The 23,496-nt window shown below is 45.1% G+C and overlaps 1 protein-coding gene across 1 annotated transcript; it reads left to right on the top strand.

The window, feature by feature from the left end:
- The first annotated feature begins 4,348 nt into the window (after positions 1-4,348).
- On the top strand, positions 4,349-18,776 carry LOC147604057 (ATP-citrate synthase alpha chain protein 3-like). Its single transcript, XM_086795136.1, has 14 exons — positions 4,349-4,506; positions 4,721-4,831; positions 4,971-5,084; positions 5,577-5,639; positions 16,102-16,263; positions 16,372-16,452; positions 16,677-16,728; positions 16,839-16,953; positions 17,050-17,131; positions 17,660-17,755; positions 17,835-17,936; positions 18,039-18,155; positions 18,257-18,373; positions 18,461-18,776. The coding sequence occupies exons 2-14, from the start codon at positions 4,733-4,735 to the stop codon at positions 18,530-18,532; spliced, it is 1,272 nt and encodes a 423-aa protein (XP_086651262.1). The 5' UTR covers positions 4,349-4,506; positions 4,721-4,732; the 3' UTR covers positions 18,533-18,776.
- Positions 18,777-23,496: the final 4,720 nt, after the last annotated feature.

Here is a 23,496-nt window from a genome sequence, read left to right as displayed (position 1 = left end):
CTCACTATAATATGCTGGTATGTGCTGAACTTCCAAATAAGGTGATGTTTCTTGAGTTGCACAACATAATTAGTCATTGTAATATTCATAGACCATGTGGGGAACTAATTATGCGCTCTCCTTGCATGGTTAACGGGAGCTACAACATCAATATCCTCGGAAGTTTTCTAAGACTACTATTGTTGATGACAATGGGTATCCAACATACATGCGGCGAGACGATGGTAGTTTCATCCAAATAAAAAATCATAGGGTGGATAGTCAATGGGTTGTTCCATATAATTCTTCTCTCTCTATGAGATACAAAGCGCATATTAACATAGAAGTATGCTCTACTATTATAGCAGTGAAGTATTTGTAAAAGTATGTATATAAAGGACATAATAGAGCTACTATAGAGTTGCAAGATACACATGGGGTTATTGACGAGGTTAGTTAATATTTGGATGCACGGTACGTATCTGCGTCAGAGGCATGCTGGTGCTTATACCAATATGATTTGCATGATGAAGCATGATATACAAAGGTTACATATTCATCTTTTAATGCAAAATAATGTGATATTCAATGACCACGATGATTTGCATGATGTAATTAGTTGTGATAGAAACCAAAGAACTACTCTCACTAAATGGTTCAGAGCCAATGAGTTGCATCATGCAGATGCAAATAGCTTGATGTTTCCCTTGCAAGTGGGTTTGGAATTTAGCTCTGCGATCATGGACTAAAAGGAAAAGGGAAAATATGATTGATCGTATATATAATGTTAGCCCGAGTGCAGGTGAGCAATACTACCTACGCATGTTACCTAGTGTGTAAAGGTTGTAAATCTTTTGAGAATGTACGAACTGTAAGTGGACAATTGTATCCCTGCTTTAAGGCTGCATACCACAGAGGAATGTTGGAGAGTGGTGAGGAGTGGTGTATGTGTCTTCGAAAAAATACATTACAAAAAACAAGATTCCAATTACGTCAACTATTTGTCACTATACTAGTTTTTTGTGAGTCTATATCCCTTGGACAGCTTTGGAGCAAATTCTACATAGAACTTTAAGATGTTTTTTTCATGGCTTACAGAGAGGGTGTGCTGATGATGGTGTTTGTCTTTCTATAGCGAAGAACCAAGCTCTGTTGCACATGAAAGAGCTCTTACAACAATATGACAAACGACTACATGTTTTTGAAGAGTTGCCTATGCCTGATAGATCAAGTGTTGTTATTATCAACAATGGTTCGCTGATGGAAGAGATGATGTTTGATTCAGTTGAACAGGCTGATTTGTTTGTATCCATGGAAAGGAGTCTAAATAGTTGTCAATTAAGAGCATTTGATACTATCCTTGAGGGCTGTTGCTTTGAACAATGGTGGTGTTTTTTTTCCTTGATGGACCAAGTGGATCAGGCAAGACATATCTTTATAAGGTCGTACATCACACTTACGTTTCAAAATCCCATTGGTTCTGAATGCTTCTAGCACATGTGGTATTAAAGGTAATGGCCCATTGGCTGAGGTGTTGAAGCTTGCAAGGTTGATCATTTGGGATGAGGCTCCAATGATGCATCGATATGCTTATGAAGCATTGGATAGGACATTAAAAGACATTATGCAAAGTGATATTGTGTTTGGTGGGAAAATTATGCTCTTTGGTGGTGACTTCAGGGAAATCTTACTAGTTGTAGCAAAGGGATCGCGTGAGAATATTGTTGATGTAATGTTATGCTGGTCATATATTTGGAGATATGTGAATGTTTTAAAGCTCACCGAAAACATGCGGGTCAAACAGAGTGTATTTGATTATATAGAACTAGAATTTGTCAAATGGACTTTACAAATTGCAGATGACTCTTTAGATGATCCAAACAATCAAGGTAGAGTGGTAATTCTACCATGAATGTTGATCCATAGAAACTCCCTTTTGAGTTTGGTTGAATGGGTGTACAAAGATGTTCAGTGGAGGACTATGCATGCTTCTTCAAAGACCGTGCTATTCTTGCACCACGAAATCTAGAGGTTGATGAGATCAATGAACTAGCCTTGAGTGCATTACCTAGTCTCGAAAAAGAATACCTTAGGTGCAGACACGTTTGTTTCATCTGAGAATGATAGTATAATGTATCCAATTGAGCACTTGAAGAGTTTGAATTTAAGTGGTGGATATCCACCTCGTTGCTTGCTTCTAAAGATGAATGCTCCTATCATGCTGCTCCATAATTTAGACCCTTGGTGGGGGCTTTGCAATTTTACCAGACTGATATGCAGGCAATTTCACTCAAAGGTGATAGAAGCAGAAATTATTACAGGTCTTTCAATTTATCTCTTGCCGCCGGTAATCTACTTACATTCTATGGATTAAAGCTGACATTGAGGTAAAGCCACCATATAGATTCACAATATGGAGTGACCCATCTATTGTTTAAGGGATGGTTCAAATTGTTTATATGGTTGAGTTCATGTTTGTTTTTTTAAACATTTGGATAAATGTTTAGCTTTTGACTTGCTTCCATTTATAGTGTCTTTATTTATTTTTCTTGCTTTACTTGAAATATTGAATGTCCCATAGAGAGAGAGAGAGAGAGAGAGAGAGAGAGAGAGAGAGAGTAGCCTCAAAATCTTGATTTGATATCACAGGTATATTGCTTAGCATGGATGTGGAAATGAGATCATTTACATTTATTTATGGTGATGGACAAGATATTGAAGGTATCCTACTTGTCTATAATATAGTCATTATTGTTTACCATATTCTATTTAATTTTCATGGTTCAATTGTAGACCCGTCGTTTTGGGAAGGATAAGCAATAACATCTCTATAATCGAACTATTAGAGAGCACATGTGTATAATGATATAAAAACTAGCTTTTTATGTAGCTTTTGTATTTTATGTCAATAATTTATTTATTTATTTTGCTTGATATCTTTGTTTTTTGGAACCTAGATTATTGCTAGGTTTGTATGGTTGAGACACTCACAACGATAGTTTCGGGCTTCTTGAAATTTACCAGTTAAAATTGCAAAAGATTGCGGATCAGCTTCATGTACATGTAATGTTTGTAGACTATGGAAAGCTTAATAAGTTAGATTTCTGGTGCATAGGCACTGGACATTACATAATATTCCGCTTTGCTGTCTACAAGCCTATTGAAACGCCATTCGTCTCAAATGTTGATCCACCGAATGAGTTTTGTAAGGTTTTATCTTTTTGCTTTTTCTCGGCATAAATTAAATCTTGCAATAGCTAAATGTTATTATCTTTTTTGAACAAATGGAGGCGAGGAGTTTAGGCTTCCAAGGAGAGATAATCCAGTTGTCCGAAGATTGTTTTAATGCTTACTTAGGTATGCTAAGATTGTCAACACTATTTTAGTTGGAATTCCAGATGGATATCTTTATGCCAACTTTGGTGCTTTATTCAAAGAAATGTAAGTGCTTTAGGAGCTTCTTACATGGATATATGTGGCAAGTATGGTGTGTATACATGTAGGTTGGTAAGTTAAGGACCATGAGGTCCAAAATGGTCCTCAATTATGACGAGCCTTTTGTTTTTATGCATGCAAGGATACTCTTGCGCGTTAGGGATGGGTCATGCCATTAGGTACGGGTATAGCTGTGTGTAAATAAGTGTGTGTGTGTGTGTGTGTGTGTATAGGTACAGGTTTGCTATGTTTATACTTATGTATGTCTAGAGATAGATAGAAGTTGTTCATATGTATAGGTGGTCTATGTAAGATAGATAGATGCTGTTCATATGTATAGGTAGTGTATGTGAGTACCATGTACACATATATGTGCAAATATATGCATTTACATAAGGATAAGTTGAAAATGCATATACGTATATGTATACTTGATTGGTTCTATGCATGGGTACATATGGATGTATAGGTATGAATGTGTATATATAATGTATATATATACGTATATGTATACTTGATTGGTTCTATGCATGGGTACATATGGATGTATAGGTATGAATGCGTATATATAATGTATATATGTATGTGAACATATATGTGTATCTGTATTTAGGTATATATGTGTGTGTACTTAAATATATATGGATAGACATTGTATATGTATGTGTATATGTATATATGTTTATATGTGTGCCAGCTCCTAAAGTATGGATGTATGTGTGTATGTATATGCGAAGAGATTTTGTGTGCTGGTATAAACATGAGAGAGAGAGAGAGAGAGATGTCTATGACTCTATCCTGTCATAAAGTTGTCTTTTTTAATGGTGTGATTAGCTCAGCCCGTAGGAAACGGGTCTCGCCACTAGTTTAGAGGCATTCTAAGGTTGACCGTTGAAACTCCGTATGTATTAACCAATGAGAAATTACCCAATGAGAAAGGTCAGCGCCGCCGCACGCACTGATACCAACCTCTTACCAGGACCCAGGTCATTTCGATACATCTTGAGTGTAGGCCTGCATACACAGACCCGGTTTGCTCATCTGCGCCAGACTACTCGTGCCATCGCCCTCCACCGCTCGCGTGTTCTTAGAGTAAGTCTTCGGTTTACCTTTACCCTGCACCCTATTGTATTCTCTGTCTATATCCTTCTAGGGTTTCTGCAAACAGTGCATCCAGGGCTTTCGGCGATTGAATCGCTGCAGGTCCTCGCCTTCTCTTCTGGTTCTTGCTACTTCTACCTTCTCTTAGTTGTATTCTCTTCAACGATCTGATCCTAATCCTAAGCGCAACCTTTGATTTTTCCAGTTCAGATCTGCCATGGCCAGGAAGAAGATCAGAGAGTATGACTCTAAGAGAATCTTGAAAGAGCATATCAAAAGGCTTGCTGGCATTTCTCTTGATATCAAGTCAGCTCAGGTACGCCTCTCTCTCTCTCTCTCTCTCTCTCTCTCTGACAAACGCGCGTGCGCATGAAAGAACACATACATACATATTCTTTCCAGATTTGCATAGCTTTGGCAAATCCGTTGTAACGCTTCAAACTGGTTCAAATCAGGTGACAGAGTTTACAGACTTTGATGAATTGGCAAACGAAGAACCATGGCTTACCTCCACCAGGCTGGTTGTGAAGCCAGACATGCTGTTTGGAAAGCGCGGCAAGAGTGGTTTGGTAAGTTAATCTATCTATAGTATAGACGGTTAAGGTCATGCTACATGCCTAGTTTTGAAGATGTCACATATTTCTCATTTTTTTACAACCCAAGAGTTGATTGAAAGAGACCCCATTCACTTACTTGGCTGATTAAGTGCGAACAGTCTGGCCATTTTCTCTGAGGTTTTGAAGAGGTGAAATAATAACAGTACATAGATAACTTGTTTTTTTGCTTGCCCTCCCCCCAAAAACCCCCACCCCACCACAAAACCCCCACTCTAAACACACGCACACACATAAACCCCTCCCAAAAAAAGAAAAAGACAAAAATGAATACACAATTCTTATCTTAATTATTAGCAGCTAAGTGGTCAACATGAACTCTTAGTGGCAAAGTTCTTGACGGGGTTTTCTCAAAATTCTGTCGATTTTGTAAACTCAAAACACACTCCGATCTCATGAAGTTATATGGGTGCCTGATTTTGATACTATGTTGCATGGGCATGGCAGGTTGCCCTCAATTTGGATTTGGCTGGGGTCATTGCATTCGTCAAAGGTCGACTTGGGAAGGAGGTAACATTTGTGTTTCCATTCACTTAGTTTGGAGAGATTTACGATTGCTTGCATGATAATTGAAAATCTCTTTTAGTAATTAGCATCAATTCCATACTGGATGATTTTGTAGTTTTGGGTATGAAACTCTACAAGACGTTTGTCTATTGAGCTGATAAATATGTATTGAATTTGAACAATTCATTCAAGAACATGATTAAGTGTCATGTGCATACCATAATTGGGTGCCACTTAGACATGATTATTCCTTGCAATTATGTTAGAGACAAAGTCGATTATGGGCGGATTGGAGTAGCCCTTCAGATGCCCAAGACACGCACGAATGGTTGGGACATATATTGGGCATAATAAGAACGTGTTTAATGACATTTTTGATGATATTCGGAAAGGGTTGGCTGACCAACATATGACCTGCCATTAAATTCAGTATATAAAGGGAGCTGAAGGGTCATAATTCAGCACTCAAGCATGGGAAAGGCACACCTAGACATGGATCAACCGTAAGCACAACAGGTTTCAGCTTTGGAGCAACAAGTAGAGATAGGTGAATTTGTTGTTTTCTTGAAGATAAGCCAAGTACTTGTGCCAGACTTGAATGTACAACTACGACGAGTGGAGAGCTGGAGCTGTCCCCCCTGGTTTGTGAACCTGCGCCATCCTCCCCCCCCCCCCCCCCCCCAGCGTGCCCCGCAGGCCTTTTTTCTTTTCCGCCCCTTGTTCTCTTGGCTTTCCGCCAGCCCCTCCTCTCCCTTCTCCTCCCCCCCGGCGGGCGTTTTTTATTTTCTCTCTGCTTTTGCACTTTTCCGCCTCCAGCCCTTCTTCCCCCCCCCGCCACCTCCTGTATTTTCTGTTCTCTGCCAGCTTGTTGCTTTCTCCTTTGCCTTCTTTTTGTCTTACCCCCTCCTTCAAGCCCCATTGCAGCCCTTCCGCTTCGCCTTCTCCCGCCCTTTGCTAGCCCTCCCATTTGGTGCTTCTCCTCCGCCTGTTTTTACTCATGGATAGTCTTCATTTCGGCAAGTTTCGGCAACTTCTAGTCTTCAAACCCCAAGAGGACTCCATGGCAGCCGCTCTGTCATCCCGACCGAGGCCGCCGTCCCTTGCTTATCCTTTTCAGAAGCGGACCTCCATCTCCTCGCCTCGACAGTCGCATCCTTAGAGGCCTCCACTTTGGTGTGCAAGATTGTTGGTAGCCGCCCAGTGCGCGGACAGCTCAGGATCTCTTACAGGTTAGCCTCCTTGGCGCGCTTGTAAAAATTATTGATATTCATCCTTTGGGGCGTGGCTACTACTAGGTTGAGTTTGACTCACGAGCGGCGTCAGATAGTCATGCAGCTAAGCCCTCATCACATTGCGTACGGTTCAAGCCTTCTTTGCGAGGTGGTAGCACGGCTTCGACCTAGCATTCAACCCACTAGCGGGCATTTTAGGCTTTCCCGTGACAATTTGCTTCCTGGGCCTCAGGAGGGAATACTTTCCTCTTCTCCTGGTGATAGGTGGTGCTATCGGGAGAGTGATGGAATCCCTCCCCACCGCAGCTTCGATTCTTGCTCAGGCGGTCGGGATTCCATCCCTTCACATTTGCATAGCCTCTTCAGCGACAGTGCGGCACATCATCTCTTCCTTGCCTCCGGGGAGACCCCATTCTGTAGAGTTGAGTATTGGGCCTCCCAGGCCAATGCTTCATATCCAGGCAGATGGGGCATCTCGCTTGAGCTTGTCCTCATCGATAGTCCAGAGACCATTCCTAGTGGTCCCCCCCTCATGGTCTTGGCTTAGATCCTCTTCAGGGGACTAGGAGCCTGGAGGGAAGCTGGCCCTCAAGCAGAGTAGAGGACCAAGATCTGGCCACAGCCAGATGCTGATGCTAGAGAGTGGGAGACCGTTAGCCTGCAACAGAGCCGCCAGGCGACCTCCAGGCTCCGGAGTTGAGTGGTGCCGTGGAGCGTGCTAGGTTGGCAGAACAGAACACAGGAGGATACAGTTTCGTCAGAGAACCGGTTTTGAACATTTATCGCATCGCAGCAACCACCCAACAGTGGTGGGCCCCACCACCCAACAGTGGTGGGCCCCCCAATCACCTTGAGGAACCCCCCCCTCCCCCCCCCCGGTTTTGGAGGCCGTTACCCCGGCGAGATTCCTCTCCAGGCTCCCAAATTCCAGTGAGGCCTTTGGGCCCTACCGAGCCTTCGGTGGGCCCTTCCTCAGACCCTTCCTCTCTGGAGGTTCCCCCCTTTTGCTTCCCTCCCGCTTTTCAAAGCTTCCCCGTCCCTCTCCCCCTCCCCATCCCCAACCATTGTCTCCGACTCTCCCCGCAGCACCCTCTGCCTCATCTCCTTCGGAGCTTGCTTTACCCCCTCCCTCCGCCTCTCCTGAGCACTCCCGCCGTCGTACCAAAAAGTCTTGTTCAGTACTGTACCGTACGATATTATATTTTTCGTACCATGACAACTATAGGCAGGATAGACACTTGAGCACTAGGATCGCGGACAGCCTCACACAGGACTTTGACTAATGCAGTAGGATAGAGCAGATATGGGAGGGGCTGGATTTTCTCTCGGGTTGTGCCGCAGGCACCTTGGTTGCAGTCCTTGGCGAGATTGGCAACACAGAGTAGATTGGCTAGATTTCGTGAGCAAGAGAGGAGCATTCGCCAGGGCCTTGCTTCTCTCCAGAGACTTCAGGAGAGTTCCCTAGATAGCCCGTGGATTGAGGGTAAGCTGGCTGTGCTGCCCGTGTACTGAGCTTAGATCCATAGAGGAGAGGAGGGTGGAGTACAGGTACTATGCCGCAGCCTCATACAGGACTTGAGTAATGCAGTAGGATAGAGCAGATATGGGAGGGGCTGGATTTTCTCTCGGGTTGTGCCGCATGCACCTTGGATGCAAGCCTTGGCGAGATTGGCAATTTTACTGCAGGCGGTAGCATAGAGTAGGTTGTCTGGATTTCGTGGAGCAGGATAGGAGCATTCGCCGGGGCCTTGCTTCTCTCCAGAGACTTCAAGTGAGTTTCCTAGATAGCCCGTGGATTGCGGGTATGTTACGACCCTGTGTTTTTCTGTGGGCAGGGATATGGGATGGATAGTGTGAAAGGCATCAGTTTGGAATTGAGAAAGAAACTCATGTGTGGCTAGCCCAAGTGTGAAGGGGACAAAAGGATTTTGAGTTTATAAGGTTTTATAACCTTTGATGACTTAAAATAATATTATTTTTGTAAGGATGCGTTTTTGCTATTTGCTTTTGGCTTTTTGGGGAAAGCAGGCGGAATCGCATCTGAAACTAGCGGCGGGTGCCCGGGGGACTAGGGCCTTTGACACACTTATTGATACCATCAATGCATATTAAGACATTTAAACATGGCCACAACCTTAACACATCCATCATCACTTTGCATAAAACATAAAAGCTGGACAAAACATCCACAAATGCTGAAAATGGAGCTTAGGAGAATAATATCATGTACAAGCTTTGAGGGCCTTACTCTCCCCACGGGAGATGCCGGATTATCCATATACAAATGCCATAACACAGCCCAACACGAGGCAACCAAGCTGGAACATAGGCTGTAGAAATGCCATAACACAGCCCAACACGAGGCAACCAAGCTGGAACATAGGCTGTAGAAATGCCGAGCCAATACTATAATCCATATACCTCCATGTGGGTACTGATTCTTCCCCAAAAACCACAGGTCTTCATGCAATAGAGCTGGTATAGCAAGTACAACGCTCCATTTAGCCGGTACAACAGGTACAGTGGCTGGTACAGCAAGTACATCAAGTATAAACGCTGGTACAGTAGGTACAATGTCTGGTATAGCAAGCAGAGTCACACGGGGACGCGGGACGCGGGACGCGGGACGCGGGGACGGGGACGGCCGGGGACGGGGGGGGACGCGCAGGGGACGCCGTGCAGAATGGGGACGCATACAGTCGTCCCGGGGACGCGTTCCCGAAACGCGGGACGGGCAGGGGACGCAGACAGGGGACGCAGACAGGGGTCATAAACGGTCAGAAAACGGCCAAAAACGGCCAAAAACGGGCAAATTTCCAGCTATAAAAGAAGGCACACTTTAGGACTTTTCTCCACACTCAAGTTTGAAGCTTCAAGCCTCATTGCTCAAGCCTCAAGCTTCCAAAGTTCCAAGTTCCATTGTCCAAGCCTCAAGGCCCAAGTGGCAAGTTAGCCCTCTCTCTCTCTCTATACTATCGCCAACTTCCAAGCCATCCCTCTCTCTCTCTCTCTCTCTCTCTCTCTCTCTCTCTCTCTCTCCAAGTTCCATGATCCATCCCTCTTGAGACTTGCAAGCCTCAAGAGTCAAGCGGCAACTTGCAACTCTCTATTGCACCCTTCTTCCCTCTCTCTCACACTATCATCATTCATGGCATCTCAAGGTGAAGGCGCCGCCGCCACATCTTCCGTTGCGGGCTCTTCACGAAGGAGGCCGGCGGTGCACACATGGTCATGGTGGGATGAGGTCCACTACACTAGTCGTGGAGTGGGCGGTGGTTCAAGCCTCAAGGGCATGGAATTGCATGATCTATTGTGATCTATCATCTATGATCTATCTAGTATCTCTATTTTGTACCCACTCTTTTTTGTAACCCTCACTGCCCATGAGGCATGTACTTATCTCTTTGTATCTATCAGACTATCAATCACATAATCAGTGTGCCATCGATGTTTTATTAGCGCATTTTGCTCAAAATGACTCTTGTTTTTTTGTCTATTCGGTGTAAAATTTTGTTCAAAGTGTGTCTCTATATGTATGTCATGCATACAACTCCTAAATTGCTTTTAAAAAAGAGGTTTTTTTTTGCCGTTCCCGACCCCGTCCCCGGGACGGCACTTCCCCGTCCCCGTCCCCCGTCCCCGTCCCCCGTCCCCATGTGACTCTGATAGCAAGTATAAAACTTGGTACAACCGGTACAGTGGTTGGTACAGCAGGTACATCAAGTATAAATGCTGGTACAGTAGGTATAATGTCTGGTATAGCAAGTACAAAACCTGGTACAATCGGTACAGTGGTTGGTACAGCAGGTACAAGTACAAGGATTGGTACAGCCAGTACAGTGGTTGGTACAGCAGGTACAAGTACAATGGCTAGAAATCATAATAAATGATTAAATACCCTTGCCTTCAGTATTTCTTCGCGATGGAAGCCTCCAAAACAATCCCCAACAGCCGGTATTCTTCATGGGCAGCCTTCAAGAGAGAGAGAAAGAGAGTAGCCATCATTAGGGCAGCCTGTAACGGTGGTAGAGGCTAGTGTGCAGCAAGAGAGCCTCTATTAATGAAGAGAGAGGGCTCCAATTTATAGATTTGGGCCTCCCATGAGCTAAAATGGCAAGAGAAGGCTACAATGACAAGTAGAGAGCCACACAATAGCTGAAGTGACAAGTGTGAGGCCACTTGTCTCACTTTGATCCACTTTCTAACAAGTGTCAGGCCACTTGTCTCGCTTTGGTCCACTTTCTTGCCACATGTCCCAATCTAAGAGATGGGTCCTTCCATAAACTTTACCTCTAAAAATATCACAACTAGAAGACATTCTGTCATAGGCGCTTTTGCCAACTCTTGGTATCTGCTCAATTCGAGATGTAACAACGCAAACAGAATTTCCATCGGACTCAGGCCAAAAATAGCAACTCTCCTAAATTTTAGGAGTGTGGTCCTTTGTATTCCCAAAGTTTATACTTTCCAAATATTTAGACATCCTGGAGTCCACCAGACCCCTTTCATACTGGGAAATGTCCAGGCTGGTGACAGCATCTTTGGTTATAAAAGTGAAGGGTGGCGCATCACCTTGGGAGCCTGAATATCTCTCTCTCACGTGGAGTGGCTACAGGAGGAGTCGTGTGGAGTCGTGTGATGTGAGGCGCATCTAAGGCTGGTCGCCAGAGAGCACAAATGACACGTAGAAGCTTCAGCGCAGGTAGCTTGCGCAGGTCTGCAAGATAGGAGGACAGCCACGAGCCGGAGGCCACTGCACTACCACGTGGGTTGGACTGTGGTTACGCAGGTCTCCAGAGGAAGGTTGGTGCATAGTCACAGGGAATGGGCATATTTAGACTCAGGAATGTTGGGGATGGTAGCATCTTCCCATTCCCATTCCCGTCCCATGTCACTCTATAGTCACAGGAAATGGCCATTCTCAATCTTTTCCGTCCCCCGTTCCCCGTCCCCATTTCGCGTCCCATGTGACTATGGGCTGGTGGATGTAGGGATAGGAAGCGCACACGTGGAGGTTATACTCACGCTTTCTCTCTCTTTATATCTCTCTTGTGAGGAGGCGCAGGATTGGAGATACGAGACTGTCCCGAAGAAAAATCTTTTGGAACTTTTCATGGAGAACCGAGTACTTCTCGGAAGCACTGGCCACCGTCTGGGCTGTCTGGATGTAAATCATCCACTGTGCGCCTTTCCTGACTGCTCGCTTAGCCTGCAAGTGGCTTATAAGCGGAAAGTTTGGAATACCTGGCTCACACTTAATGGTCACCGGGGTGTTTGACACATTCCGATCGATTTGGAACGTGTGCTTGTCCCACTTGACATCAGGAAGAAACTTGTGAAACCACTCGATACCCAAAATTATGTCTGCTCCTACAAGAGGGGCAACCATAAAGTCACGCACAAACTCTATGCCCTGAATCACTAACTTAGCACCTAGAGCTTCATACTTGACGCTCGTTGTCATACCTGTGCTAAAACCCTCAACTTGTTTGTCCACCGGAGTCAGCTCGAAACGGGCACGCCTAGCGGCCTGTTCCGTGATCACATCCTCCGTGCTGCCGCTGTCAAACAAGACAACGACTCTCTGGCCACCTATGTAGCCAAAGGACTTGAGCAATTCGTTGCGCTCATACTCCTGGTCATGGGCACCCTTCTGCTTATCTTTGAGCTCCCGGCTAATAATTGCTCCAACTGAAGCACCGGGGGTTGAAGAACTAGGGGTAGCCACTGGGGTCTGTGTGGGAGCTGTGCTCACCATGGAAGCTGTGGAGGCGGCGGCGGCCTTTGGAGGCTTCTTTGGACAATCCCGAGAAGTATGTCCTTTTGTGTGACAAAAGAAACATCTACCCTCCTCCTTGTACTGAGAAAGCTCCTCAGCACTCAACTTGCCACTTGTCTTGCCTGCCTCCGCTTTCTGGTCTGGAGTAAGCTTAGACGCATTGTTCGAGTTCTTGGAGCCAGAGGCTCCCGGGCTCTGTCCTGGGGAAGATCCCGTCTGGTTCTGGCTTTTGCCCCCTGAGGCGTTAGCCTTGGGAGAAGCTGGCTGGGAAGTCTTGGGCTTGCCACCATTGTGTTTCATTTCTGCACTCTGCGCAAGCGAGAGTGCGTCCTCAAAGGTGGCTGGCCTAAACATACGCACCTCCCATTGGATTTGCGTGTCCAGGCCATACAAAAACTGCCCTTTCTTGTCCGTATCAGATAAGCCTAATTGCAGACACAAGGTCGAAATTTTATTGGCAAACTGAAGGACTGGTTGCGCGTTCTGACGCGCTCCCCTGAACTCGTCTTCGAGTCGCTCAAGGTAGTGGGGCGGTAGAAACCGCTGCTTAAGGTCGCGGACGAACTCGTCCCACACATAAGCTGCCATACCTGCTCTGGTGTGGGCATCAGCCCACTGAGTCCACCAAGGAATGGCCTCACCTTCCAAGTACCAACTAGCTAAGATCACTTTGTCAGTATCTGTTTTCCTAATTGCGGCAAAGTAACTAACGACGGCAATGGCCTTGACCATCCTCTTTCATTGTAGGGTTTGAAGAACATGAAAAGAGAGATTTTACTCAATGATGGTGCATGTAATCTTGATCTCCGCCACTCATTGCTGCTCTTTGACATTGGCCTTGGTGTTTTGAGTGGCATGTAAAGTGGGTTGTACAAGCCCTCCAGCATCGGCATCTTCGGAGGGATGTCGTGGTTGCTTTGATTGGGAGCTTGACCCCGATCCTCCCCCGATATTGACACTCGCGATTCTGGATGCCGAAGAGGGCCTGAATGTCTCTTCCTCAAACTCTTGTTATCGAAGAGGTTGGCTTGACCTTGTGTTCTTTGCTTGCAAAAGAGAGTTCTCCCTTGTGGAATGGATTGACACCCAGAGATTCCACCTCCTCCCAACTTTTCCATGTGACAAAGCACTCGAGTGATGATGCTATTACCTTCAAAGCCGCAATACCGGCATTTCCAACGCTTCCCCCCCGAACTGGCCGTGGAGCGTCCAAGTACTATGGTGAAACGATCCCATGCGGGATTGGCAGGCATAGGCATGATGGAGTATGGAAGGGAGAGAGAGAGTTTGTGTGTGTGAGAGAGCCTTGAGAGAGGGAGAGAGAGGGAGAGAGTGTGTGCGAGAGAGAGAGAGAGTGAGAGTGTGTGTGTGAGAGGGGTTGTCTTGAGCAAGGTTTAAGCCTTAAGGGAGGGAGAGAGAGTGTGTGTGTCCCCGTCTAGAGACTCAAATGGGCAAATCCCAAATGGTCAGAAATGGGCAGAATCCAGAAACGGGAAAAAAAAAGGTCGACTGTGACCAGACGCCTTGAACGCTGCCTTGAACGCCTCGATCGGTTAGAGGCGCGCCTCGTAACAACCATGAGCACGGGACCTGCTAGGTCCCTTGGAGATTGGCTTGCATTCAGACAGCTTCCCCCAGAGGCTTAGGAGAGAGGCCTGACTTGGATCCGAGGCAGAGACAGACTCAGCCTCGACATCGACTCTCCTATTCCTCTGGAGTGGCTGAACCCTATCCCTGACCCTATTTCCCTGCAGTGGCCGGGAGTGTTTACTAGGCATGATATTCTCCTAGTAGTCCATGGCGTGGATGAGAGCTCCGCCTTGCTCACTTTTTCGATTGGACCTCATGGCAGATTAGAGAGATCAAAGCCACCCTTGGATGACTTCAGTGGATGCACCTTACAGAGGGTGAGGGTGATCGGATTTCATGCACATGAGTGGCACATTGACCCACCTCCGGCCACGGTGGCTAGGGTGAGACGCCACGGTGGCCAGGGTGAGACTCTGGCATTTATGGATCTGGGAGAGCCGGCCCATCACGCGTCTCTAGTGGGACTTGGGGGAGTGGACTTGGTGTGATCCTGTAGACACGGAGGTACCCCGTTTTTTGCATACACTGCACGGCTTGGCCATCGGATCTAGATGCTCGAGGTTGAGGGCACTTCGGCAGCAGTAGGACACTGGCAATCTTCCAGGCCCTCACCGTGTTTTTTCTCAGATTTTTGGAAGAGGCTCTGGGAAAGTTTTCGACCTCGAAAGATCACCCTCTTTTTGTGGTTGCTGGTGGAGTTTGGCGGTTGGCATGCGGTTGGCCATTGGTGGTAGACCAACAACATGTTCGAGATGTGGCCACCCTAGGAGTCTTAGCGACATTGTCTTTGGGATTGCCTGAAGGCTCAGTAGGTTTGGCAACGGATTCTCCACATCTTCACTATGGGTAGGGCCTCTTCTCGTACTATGACATGGGGCTGAGGTTGTCATGGCTTATGAGGAGGAAGGTGAGGGGCTAGCCCTTCAGGTCTCTCACCTTCGCATTTCGACATTGCCTGTCCCAGCCCCATCTACTGGCCACTAGACTCTTGGTTTGTGCCAGAGATGGGAGATTTGTAGCAACATTGCCACATGGCACATCCGGAGAGCTCGATGCAGTGAAGTCATCAAAGGCACCCACACTCCGCTTGCGGAGTCCAGCAGAAGCATTTGACTTGACATCATTCATATCCTCCATGGCCAGTGGGGGATGCTTCAGGGTGGTTCTGACTATATGCGGAAGTTTCGGGAAGCCTTCCTGAGGCTATGGCGACTTGGCCCTTTTCTCGAATATAGAGGTGGTGAGCCCACTTGGCACTACAGCCCACTTGTGTGGTTATTCCCTCCCCCGCCCCTTGTATGAGATAGCCTTCTCCTCATAGAGCGGCCAGCCAGAGGAGAAGTGCATCCTTTCTCCCCTTTTGTTCTTTGGTCCTCGCTCTGTACATGGAGGCGAATTTGTATTTAGCCCTTTGAGGCTGTTTTTTTGTTAACTAATAGAAGGATCTTGTTTCCAGAAAAAAAAAGCAGCAGCAAGTAGAGAGTGTTATGCATTGTAGCAGTGACGAACATTAGTCAAGGATTCCAAATGTACTCTTAGATCTGAATTTACAGCATTGTATATATTATTTTGGTTAAATACAATAGAACTAGGTTAGGAAAAAGTCTCTATCTTCTAGATTAATATTTGTAGCTCAGCATTAATCATCATTAAGCATGATTCCACATGGTTAGCATGTTACATTTCGTCAGTTTGTTTTTCTCCCTTGGTAGATGGATTTGGAGCTTCTTTTAATGTAACCAGCCCTTGTTCCAGAGTGCTTGTCGAAGTGGAAATGTTTTCACCATCAAAATATATGCAATGTTGGTATTATTGGCATGATGATTGCACTAGTTGAATGGGCCTATATTTTCTTTGTTGCCAGATTGAGATGGGTGGAGCAAAAGCTCCTATTACAACATTCATTGTGGAGCCATTTATTCCACACGATGACGAATTCTACCTCTCTATTGTGTCTGAACGGTTGGGTTCGACGGTGAGCTTTTCCGAGTGCGGAGGAATTGAGATTGAGGAAAATTGGGACAAGGTATTCTCATGTGAACCCACAGCGAGGCTTGTGTTTGAATCTTTTATGTTATTTCATTTTGGGTTATGCATTAGACTATTTTAATTCTTATCTGTGTTGATGGTATAGGTGAAGCAAGTCTTTGTGCCAACAGCAAAGCCTTTGAGTACTGAAGTATGTGCTCCACTGATTGCTACTCTCTCCTTGGAGGTATTAGAACCGTTAAAGTTTCAGCATTAATTATGCCAAGTGTGTAAAGTATTTTGTCATGGAGAAGCTTGAGCTCTTTGACATTAATCATGCAAAGAGTGCAGTGGAAGATTCGATTCAGCTTCTAAATTTCAGACATGTTTTTAACTATATTTGACCTTCTGTATCAAAGGGATGAATTTTCTTTCTCCAGTGCTGCTCTAATCTTAGGATCAATTTTGCAGGTTCGGAGCAAAATTGAGGCTTTTATTAAAGGTGTATTCACTGTCTTTGAAGGTAACATGACATGAAGTGGATGACTCCAGCATAAAATTGGGCTTTTACAGGGTACCAGGTGAAGGTCTTCCATTTACTGAATTGAAATTGTGAGTTGTGTTTCTCCCTAGATCTGGACTTCACCTTTTTGGAGATGAACCCATTCACCCTCATAGGTGGCGAGCCATATCCCCTCGATATGCGTGGGGAGTTAGATGACACGGCAGCTTTCAAAAATTTCCAGAAGTAAGATCTCAGTGCTTTTATTGGTCTTGGTATTTTTCATGGTCATTGTATTCTGACAATCCTTCCATCATTATCTGCTTCCTTCAATGTGTGCAGGTGGGGAAATGTTGAATTCCCTCTACCTTTCGGAAGGATCATGAGTCCTGCTGAGCAGCTGGTATATGGAATGGATGAGAAGGTAAGCAGGCGACATGTTAGAAGGTCTTTTGTGTGACTGCACTGCAGTCAATGACTACATAATTGCATAGAGTAGGCGCACTTGACCTCTTGATCCATGCAGAACTGTACTGAACATGCCGTACCTGCACTCAGAAGTTCCAACTCAAAGTTATGACACTTCATGATTTCATTCGTAAACATGATCAATCAATGGGCAGTTGATGTATCATGTATTCATGAGCTTTGGGTATTTATCAGGTTTTCTTCGATATAGCACATATGTATGTGTATATGTATCTCCAGAAAAATGAGCTTAGTTTACGTAGTCACCTTTTAGAACTCGTACAACCTATGGAAGTTACTTTCATGTGAACAATTCGTTGAGTCTAATGTGCTCTAACGGTTGAAGCTGTTGGTGGTAAAGTAAAAAGGGTTAAGTATAGAAACACACTGCAAATGTGTACGTGCAGGACTTTAGTCTAGCACATCTCTGCACAGCTTCATGCCGATATCCCACCGCTGAATTTGACATTTTGCTCGACTGCAGACTAGCGCATCCTTGAAGTTGGCTATACTGAACCCAAAAGCTCGCATTTGGACCATGGTCGCTGGTGGAGGTGCAAGTGTTATCTATGCTGACACGGTGAGGATATAGTGATATTTTGTGTCGTGTGTGTCTTCATACTCTGTTGGCTTTTGACAGTTATAAACTGGGACTGCAGGTGGGGGATTTGGGTTACGCTTCTGATCTAGGCAACTATGCTGAGTACAGCGGTGCTCCCAATGAAGAGGAAGTTCTCCATTATGCAAGAGTATTAATAGATGTATGTGCTTTCTTTGTATTTTTCACTCTCTTCTTCTTTTCAGAGTGGCTTGCCACTGTGATGCATGAAGGAACTTGCTTTGAGGTTGTGTATTGGTGTCAGTGTGCTACAGCCAACCCTGATGGACATGGAAGGGCCCTTATAGTTGGTGGAGGCATTGCAAATTTTACTGATGTGGCAGCCACTTTTGGTGGTATAATCAGAGCCATGAGAGAGAAGGTAAGACAAAACAGGTCTACCATGTCGTCTGATGCAAGCCTGGGATTAGTTTTGGAGGACCTAAAAGGCCTTTTTTCTCTTTTATTCTATGGCTGTCTCAGCAAAACCAATTGAGGGCAGCTAAAATGCGTGTTTATGTCCGGAGGGGTGGCCCGAATTGGCAACAAGGCCTAGCAAAGATGCGGGCTTTGAGTGAAGAAATCAGTGTTCCGATAGAGGTATTGTTTTCACTATTTTCAGCAGATTGTGGTAAATCTGTTATCACTATTGATGGGAATGTGAATTAATTTTTGTGTTGATCTCAGGTCTATGGTCCTGAGGCAAGTATGACGGGCATTTGCAAGCAAGCCATTGATTACATCAAAGCTTCGGGTTGAGGTTTGAGTCAGGCAAGCAGGGAAGCCTCTAGTAGAGCCTTTACTTTTTTACATGCTCCATGTTTGACTTTAAATCTGGTCAATGAGTCGCAGACCAAACGTGGGAATAATGTCGGCTGAAAAAGTCGTCGAATCTTCTTCGAAGAAGAGGGGGTCTCGTTGTGTAATATAATAAACGCTTTGTTAAGCATTTCATAAAAAGAGTTGTGTAATATAATAAAAGTTCTGGTAAGTATTTCATAAATGTTGCTGCAGGTGTACAAAAAAGCTCTTTCTCTCTCTCTCTTCTCTCTCTCTCTCTCTCTGGGTTTTGCTGCCAAGGCCCCCATTGGTTCACAGATGGATTGCTCGAGGTATGTGTAGACTATTTGATATAGTTGGAGGATGCCCTATGGGTTGTATTGGTTGTTGGGCATATGACAAGCTTGTAGTAGGATGACTTAACTCCTGGCGACGAACGAGGGTCTTCATGGCTGCCATGGCAGAGTGAGGTAGCTCTTCATTGATGGGATAGTGGAGGCCATCAGGTGCCATGAGTTCAAAAGGAAGTGGTCTTCCTCAGTAAAAGCATACAGAATTGATGAACATGTGGCACCATGTGGTGGCGAGGTTGGACACAACCAGGTGAGATTTAATGAAGTACAGAAGGGTGGTGTCCAAGAAGGAGATGGCTAGGTTGTAGAGGAAGAGGGTGGTGAGGGTTGGTTGCCTGCGATCTGTTGATGCGGATGAGGATGGTGTAGAAGGTAGGGGTTGAGATTGGGTCTGATAAAAAGATGTTGAATTAAAGCAGCTAAAGGGATAGAGTGTGGTTGATGTGGGTACGAGTATCCACGGGGGACTGACTATTGGTTGGTAGGGTGTCAAGGTCAGTTGCCCATGATAGATACATATCTAGCTTCTTTTGGTGACACCCTTCCAAGGGGGTATCATTCGAGGTAACCACCCAACCGTAGGCTCGCGAGACTGCAAACCACCCCTGAGCTAGGGGTTAAGGTTTCACTCCCATGAGTCCATGCCAGTCATCCCTGGCATCCCATACTACGAGTACTTGCCCATAGAGGCCCTCGGAAAGACTACCTATGATCCGCCATGTAAATGGCAAGAGTAAGCCTCTTGGTCTAGGTCCAGACCACAATGAGTAAATAATAACCCAAGAGTTATATAGTGCTTATTGCTGCTATAAATAATAGTCCAGTCATAAATAGCCAATAACCTTGGATTTAGCTGCCCACATCGTTTGTACCAACTTGGGATGTCTATTTCATGCAATATTCGAAGAGTGGATCATTTGTGGGTGGTGGTGGATGTTTCTTTAGAGACCTTGCATGTGAACCCGCCCTCTTCTTTGCTAAGGTGTAGAAAACAGCCCTCTGGTTATGTGCTTGAGGAGACTGCAAACGGCTACTCCAAGATCACTTGGGTTGAGCATGTAGAAGTGGGTGCACAGTGGCGTGGGCTTTGGAGCCCAATGGTGGGTGCCCACATTGCAAAGGCAATGTGAACGCATCGCCAACTTCCTTGCCAACAACCATTTTCATGGCACGGATGACACAACATGCTCAAGATTGTGGAACGAATTACCAACAATTTTTTGTGTTGGGTTTAGTGCCCCCACAAACCATACATGGATGAAAGTCCACATCAAAAAGAAAGTCTCTACATGGATGAAAGTTGATATTGAAAAAAAGAAATCATTGGCAAACAAAGCAATGATTTGTCATCATTGTCATTATCTCGGATACATCAAAAGATTTTCTAAGAAGCTTGAATGCTTCATAGCCTTCAGATCCAGCCCTATAAATTCCTGAAACATAAGGAGAGCCTATTAGGTTTTACCTAGTATGTATTAAAGTACCCAAGGAGATATAGGGGTCAAGCTATGCCAACTTGCCTGAATTATCTGCACTATGCCCATCTCCCTAAGATCCAATCCCCCCACTGCTCTTGTATTATTGTGTTGCAGTAGACCCATTTGCCAATTTTGCTCCATGCCCCTTTGATAGTAGTGCTATTCCAAAAGGCATGCTTCCCATCTTCCAGGGCAGTCTTGCACTTGGGACAACATCGACTAGTGAAGTTTCTCTGAAGCAGCTTGATCCGAATGGGTAAGGCCCACAAGCATATCCTCCATAGAAAGACATGAGATTTTACAGAGATGGCTGTCTCCCATATTGCTTTCCATCTCCTTCTCCAGCTGTCTAGGCTCTAGTTTACCCTCCAGATTTTATTACAGTAGTCTACATTCACCTCACTTTTCGTTAACTCCTTATACAAATCCTTGGTTTCCCCTTTATCCAATTTTGCACCATCTTCCATTTGTTGCATAACATTTTGCATAAAGGGGATCCTATGACTTTTAGGGAGGCATAAGAGAACGGCTTGCCCTTCCATCCTAGTCCCTGCCACCTTCCTTTTGAGTGAATGTGAGAGTCATCCACTAGCTGTCTTAGCATCTTAGTCCATGTTTCCTCTTGCTGAAGACACTTGGGGAGGAGCAAGGCAATCCTTGCTATAGTCTGAGAGGGGAGATGAAGAATACCAATACCTCCTTCAGTCTTGGGTAGACAAAGTTTGTCCCAGGCAAGCCAGGGTGATGTTTTCTTATTAGAACTCCCATTCTTGCACAAGAAATCCCTTATGGGGCCCACAATCTTCTGCCAAGGACATAGAAACATAATGTAGGCATTCAACACAATATTGCAGATGGCTATCTTGTCATGAAATGGAATTCTAATGCTCTCCCATTTTTTAAGCTTCAAGCAAAATCTCTCGAGGGCCTAGTCAGTCAATTTCATATTTGTAACCACAATCCCAAAGGGGATCCCTAGATGTCTAATAATCTGTCCCCTCTTAATAACCTCACATCCCCATCTCTCTAGGTCAAAATCATTATCCTCAGACAGACTTATGGCCTTAGACTTATGTATGTTGCACTTGGACTCAGAAGCTTTTGCAAATTCTTGAATGATAGACGAAGCATGTCTCACATTGTCATTAGCTGCTTTCAAGAAGAGTAATGAGTCATCAGCAAAACATTGTATCACCGGTTGCTCACCATTTCTCAGTTTCAGCCGAGTTACTCTTCCTTTTAAATATGCATCTTCCGGGGATGGTCACCGAGGGACCTTGGTGGAGGGAGCTTTGGAGGGAGCTTTTCTTGGCTGCCCTCTCTCTCTACTTGAATGATCTCTCTAACTATTACCACCACCATCTCCGCCCACCACCGCCAAGCCTAGCCCAGCCCAGCCCACACCACCAACCTTGGTCCTTCCTTTCTCTCTCTATCTATTACCACCGTCCCTTTCTCTCCCTCCCTCCCTTTCTCTCCTTCTCCCACCCTCTTCCCTCCCCCTCTCTCACTCTCCTTTATCTCTCTCTCTCCCTTTCTCACGTCCTCCCTTTCACTCTTCCTCCCCCTCTCTTTACTCACTCTCTCTATCCTCTCTATCTCACTCTCTCTATCCTTCTCTTGGCTCTCTCTCTCTCTCTCTCTCTCTCTCTCTCTCTCTCTCTCTATTTATCCTCTCTCCCTCTCTTCTCTCTCTATCCTTCTCTTGGCTCTCTCTCTCTCTCTCTCTCTCTCTCTCTCTCTATCATCCTCCTCTCTCCTCTCTGTATCCTTCTCTTTGCTAACTCTCTCTATTCTTCGCTCTCTTTGTTGGTAGCTCTCTCTATCCTCCCCCCTTCTCTCCTTCATTTCCCTCTTCCTTCCTTCCCCTCTCTCTCTCTCTCTCTCTCTCTCTCTCTCTCTATCCATCTCTTTGTTCACTCTCTATCCTTCTCTTTACTCACTTTCTCTATCCTCCCTTGCTAACTCTCTCTATCCTTTTCTCTTTGCTAACTCTATTCTCCCTTTCTCACTCTCTCTATACTTCTATTTTCTCGCTCTTGCTCTCTCTATCTTTCCTCGCTCGCTCTCTCTATCCTTCTCTTTACTCACTCTCTCTATCCACCTCTCCTCTCTCTCTCTCTCTATCCTTCTCTTTACTCACTCTCTATCCTCCCTCCCCCTCTCTCTCTCTATCCTTCGCTTGGCTCTCTCTCTCTCTCTCTCTCTCTCTCTCTCTCTCTCTGTGCTCACTCTCTCTATCCTTATCTGTCTTTTGTACCTCTCTCTGTCCTCTCCTTCTCTCTCTCTCTCTCTCTCTCTCTCTCTCTCTCTCTCTCTCTCTCTATCATTCTCGTCCACATCTTCTATTTCTTTAGTTTCTTTAATGGATTTTAAAGAATCACCTTTCTTCAAAGACTTAGCAACGTGATCTGCATTCTTTCGAGGAGGAGTCCAATCATCATCATCTTTCTCTTGCACTTTTTTCCTCTTCTTCGTACTTGTCACTACTTGGCTTGCTTATCTGGTAGGTGTGCTCTTTATGCGTTTTGCACGCTTTGGATATGGGGCTTACTTTGATGTATTTGCAGCAATCTAAACACATCGATATATACAATACAAATTGCTCTAAAAAAAATCACTAGAAAAGTGCATAATTGGAAAGGTGGAGAGAGATAAAATAACACTTACGCAATCTCTGGTTGGCCACACAATGATCTAGCCTTTGATTTGATTTAACTTGTCGATATCACCTCTTCGAGGGAAAAAGGAAGAGGTACTTATCCCACTTCAACATATTCGAGAGGAAAAGGAAGGGGAAAAGGAAGAGATACTTCTCCCACTTCAACATCTTCTATCAACACGCCAACATGACCAAGCGGCAAACTAATTCCATGGACAATATCCAAATTGGGGTCTACATGCAAAACGGTCTCCTGTAGCTGTCTTGCTACCGTTGAACATCAAGGACACTCGTATCTCTCTTTGAAATTAAGGAGACGCCATGTAAAAAAGAGGACGAGCAAGTAGCACGAGAGAGAAGAAATAGATTGCATTCAATGCAATCACTTGGAAGGATATTGAACAAGGAAGAAAGAGTCCTAAAAGATACATAAGAAAGAGAAGAGGTAAT

This window comes from Cibotium barometz, chromosome 62 (assembly GCF_041138505.1).
Source record: "Cibotium barometz isolate CiBa-2024 chromosome 62, ASM4113850v1, whole genome shotgun sequence".
Classification (NCBI taxonomy): domain Eukaryota; kingdom Viridiplantae; phylum Streptophyta; class Polypodiopsida; order Cyatheales; family Cibotiaceae; genus Cibotium; species Cibotium barometz.
The sequence above is the reverse complement of the archived record's forward strand: the minus strand, read 5'-3'. Positions and strand labels throughout refer to the sequence as shown.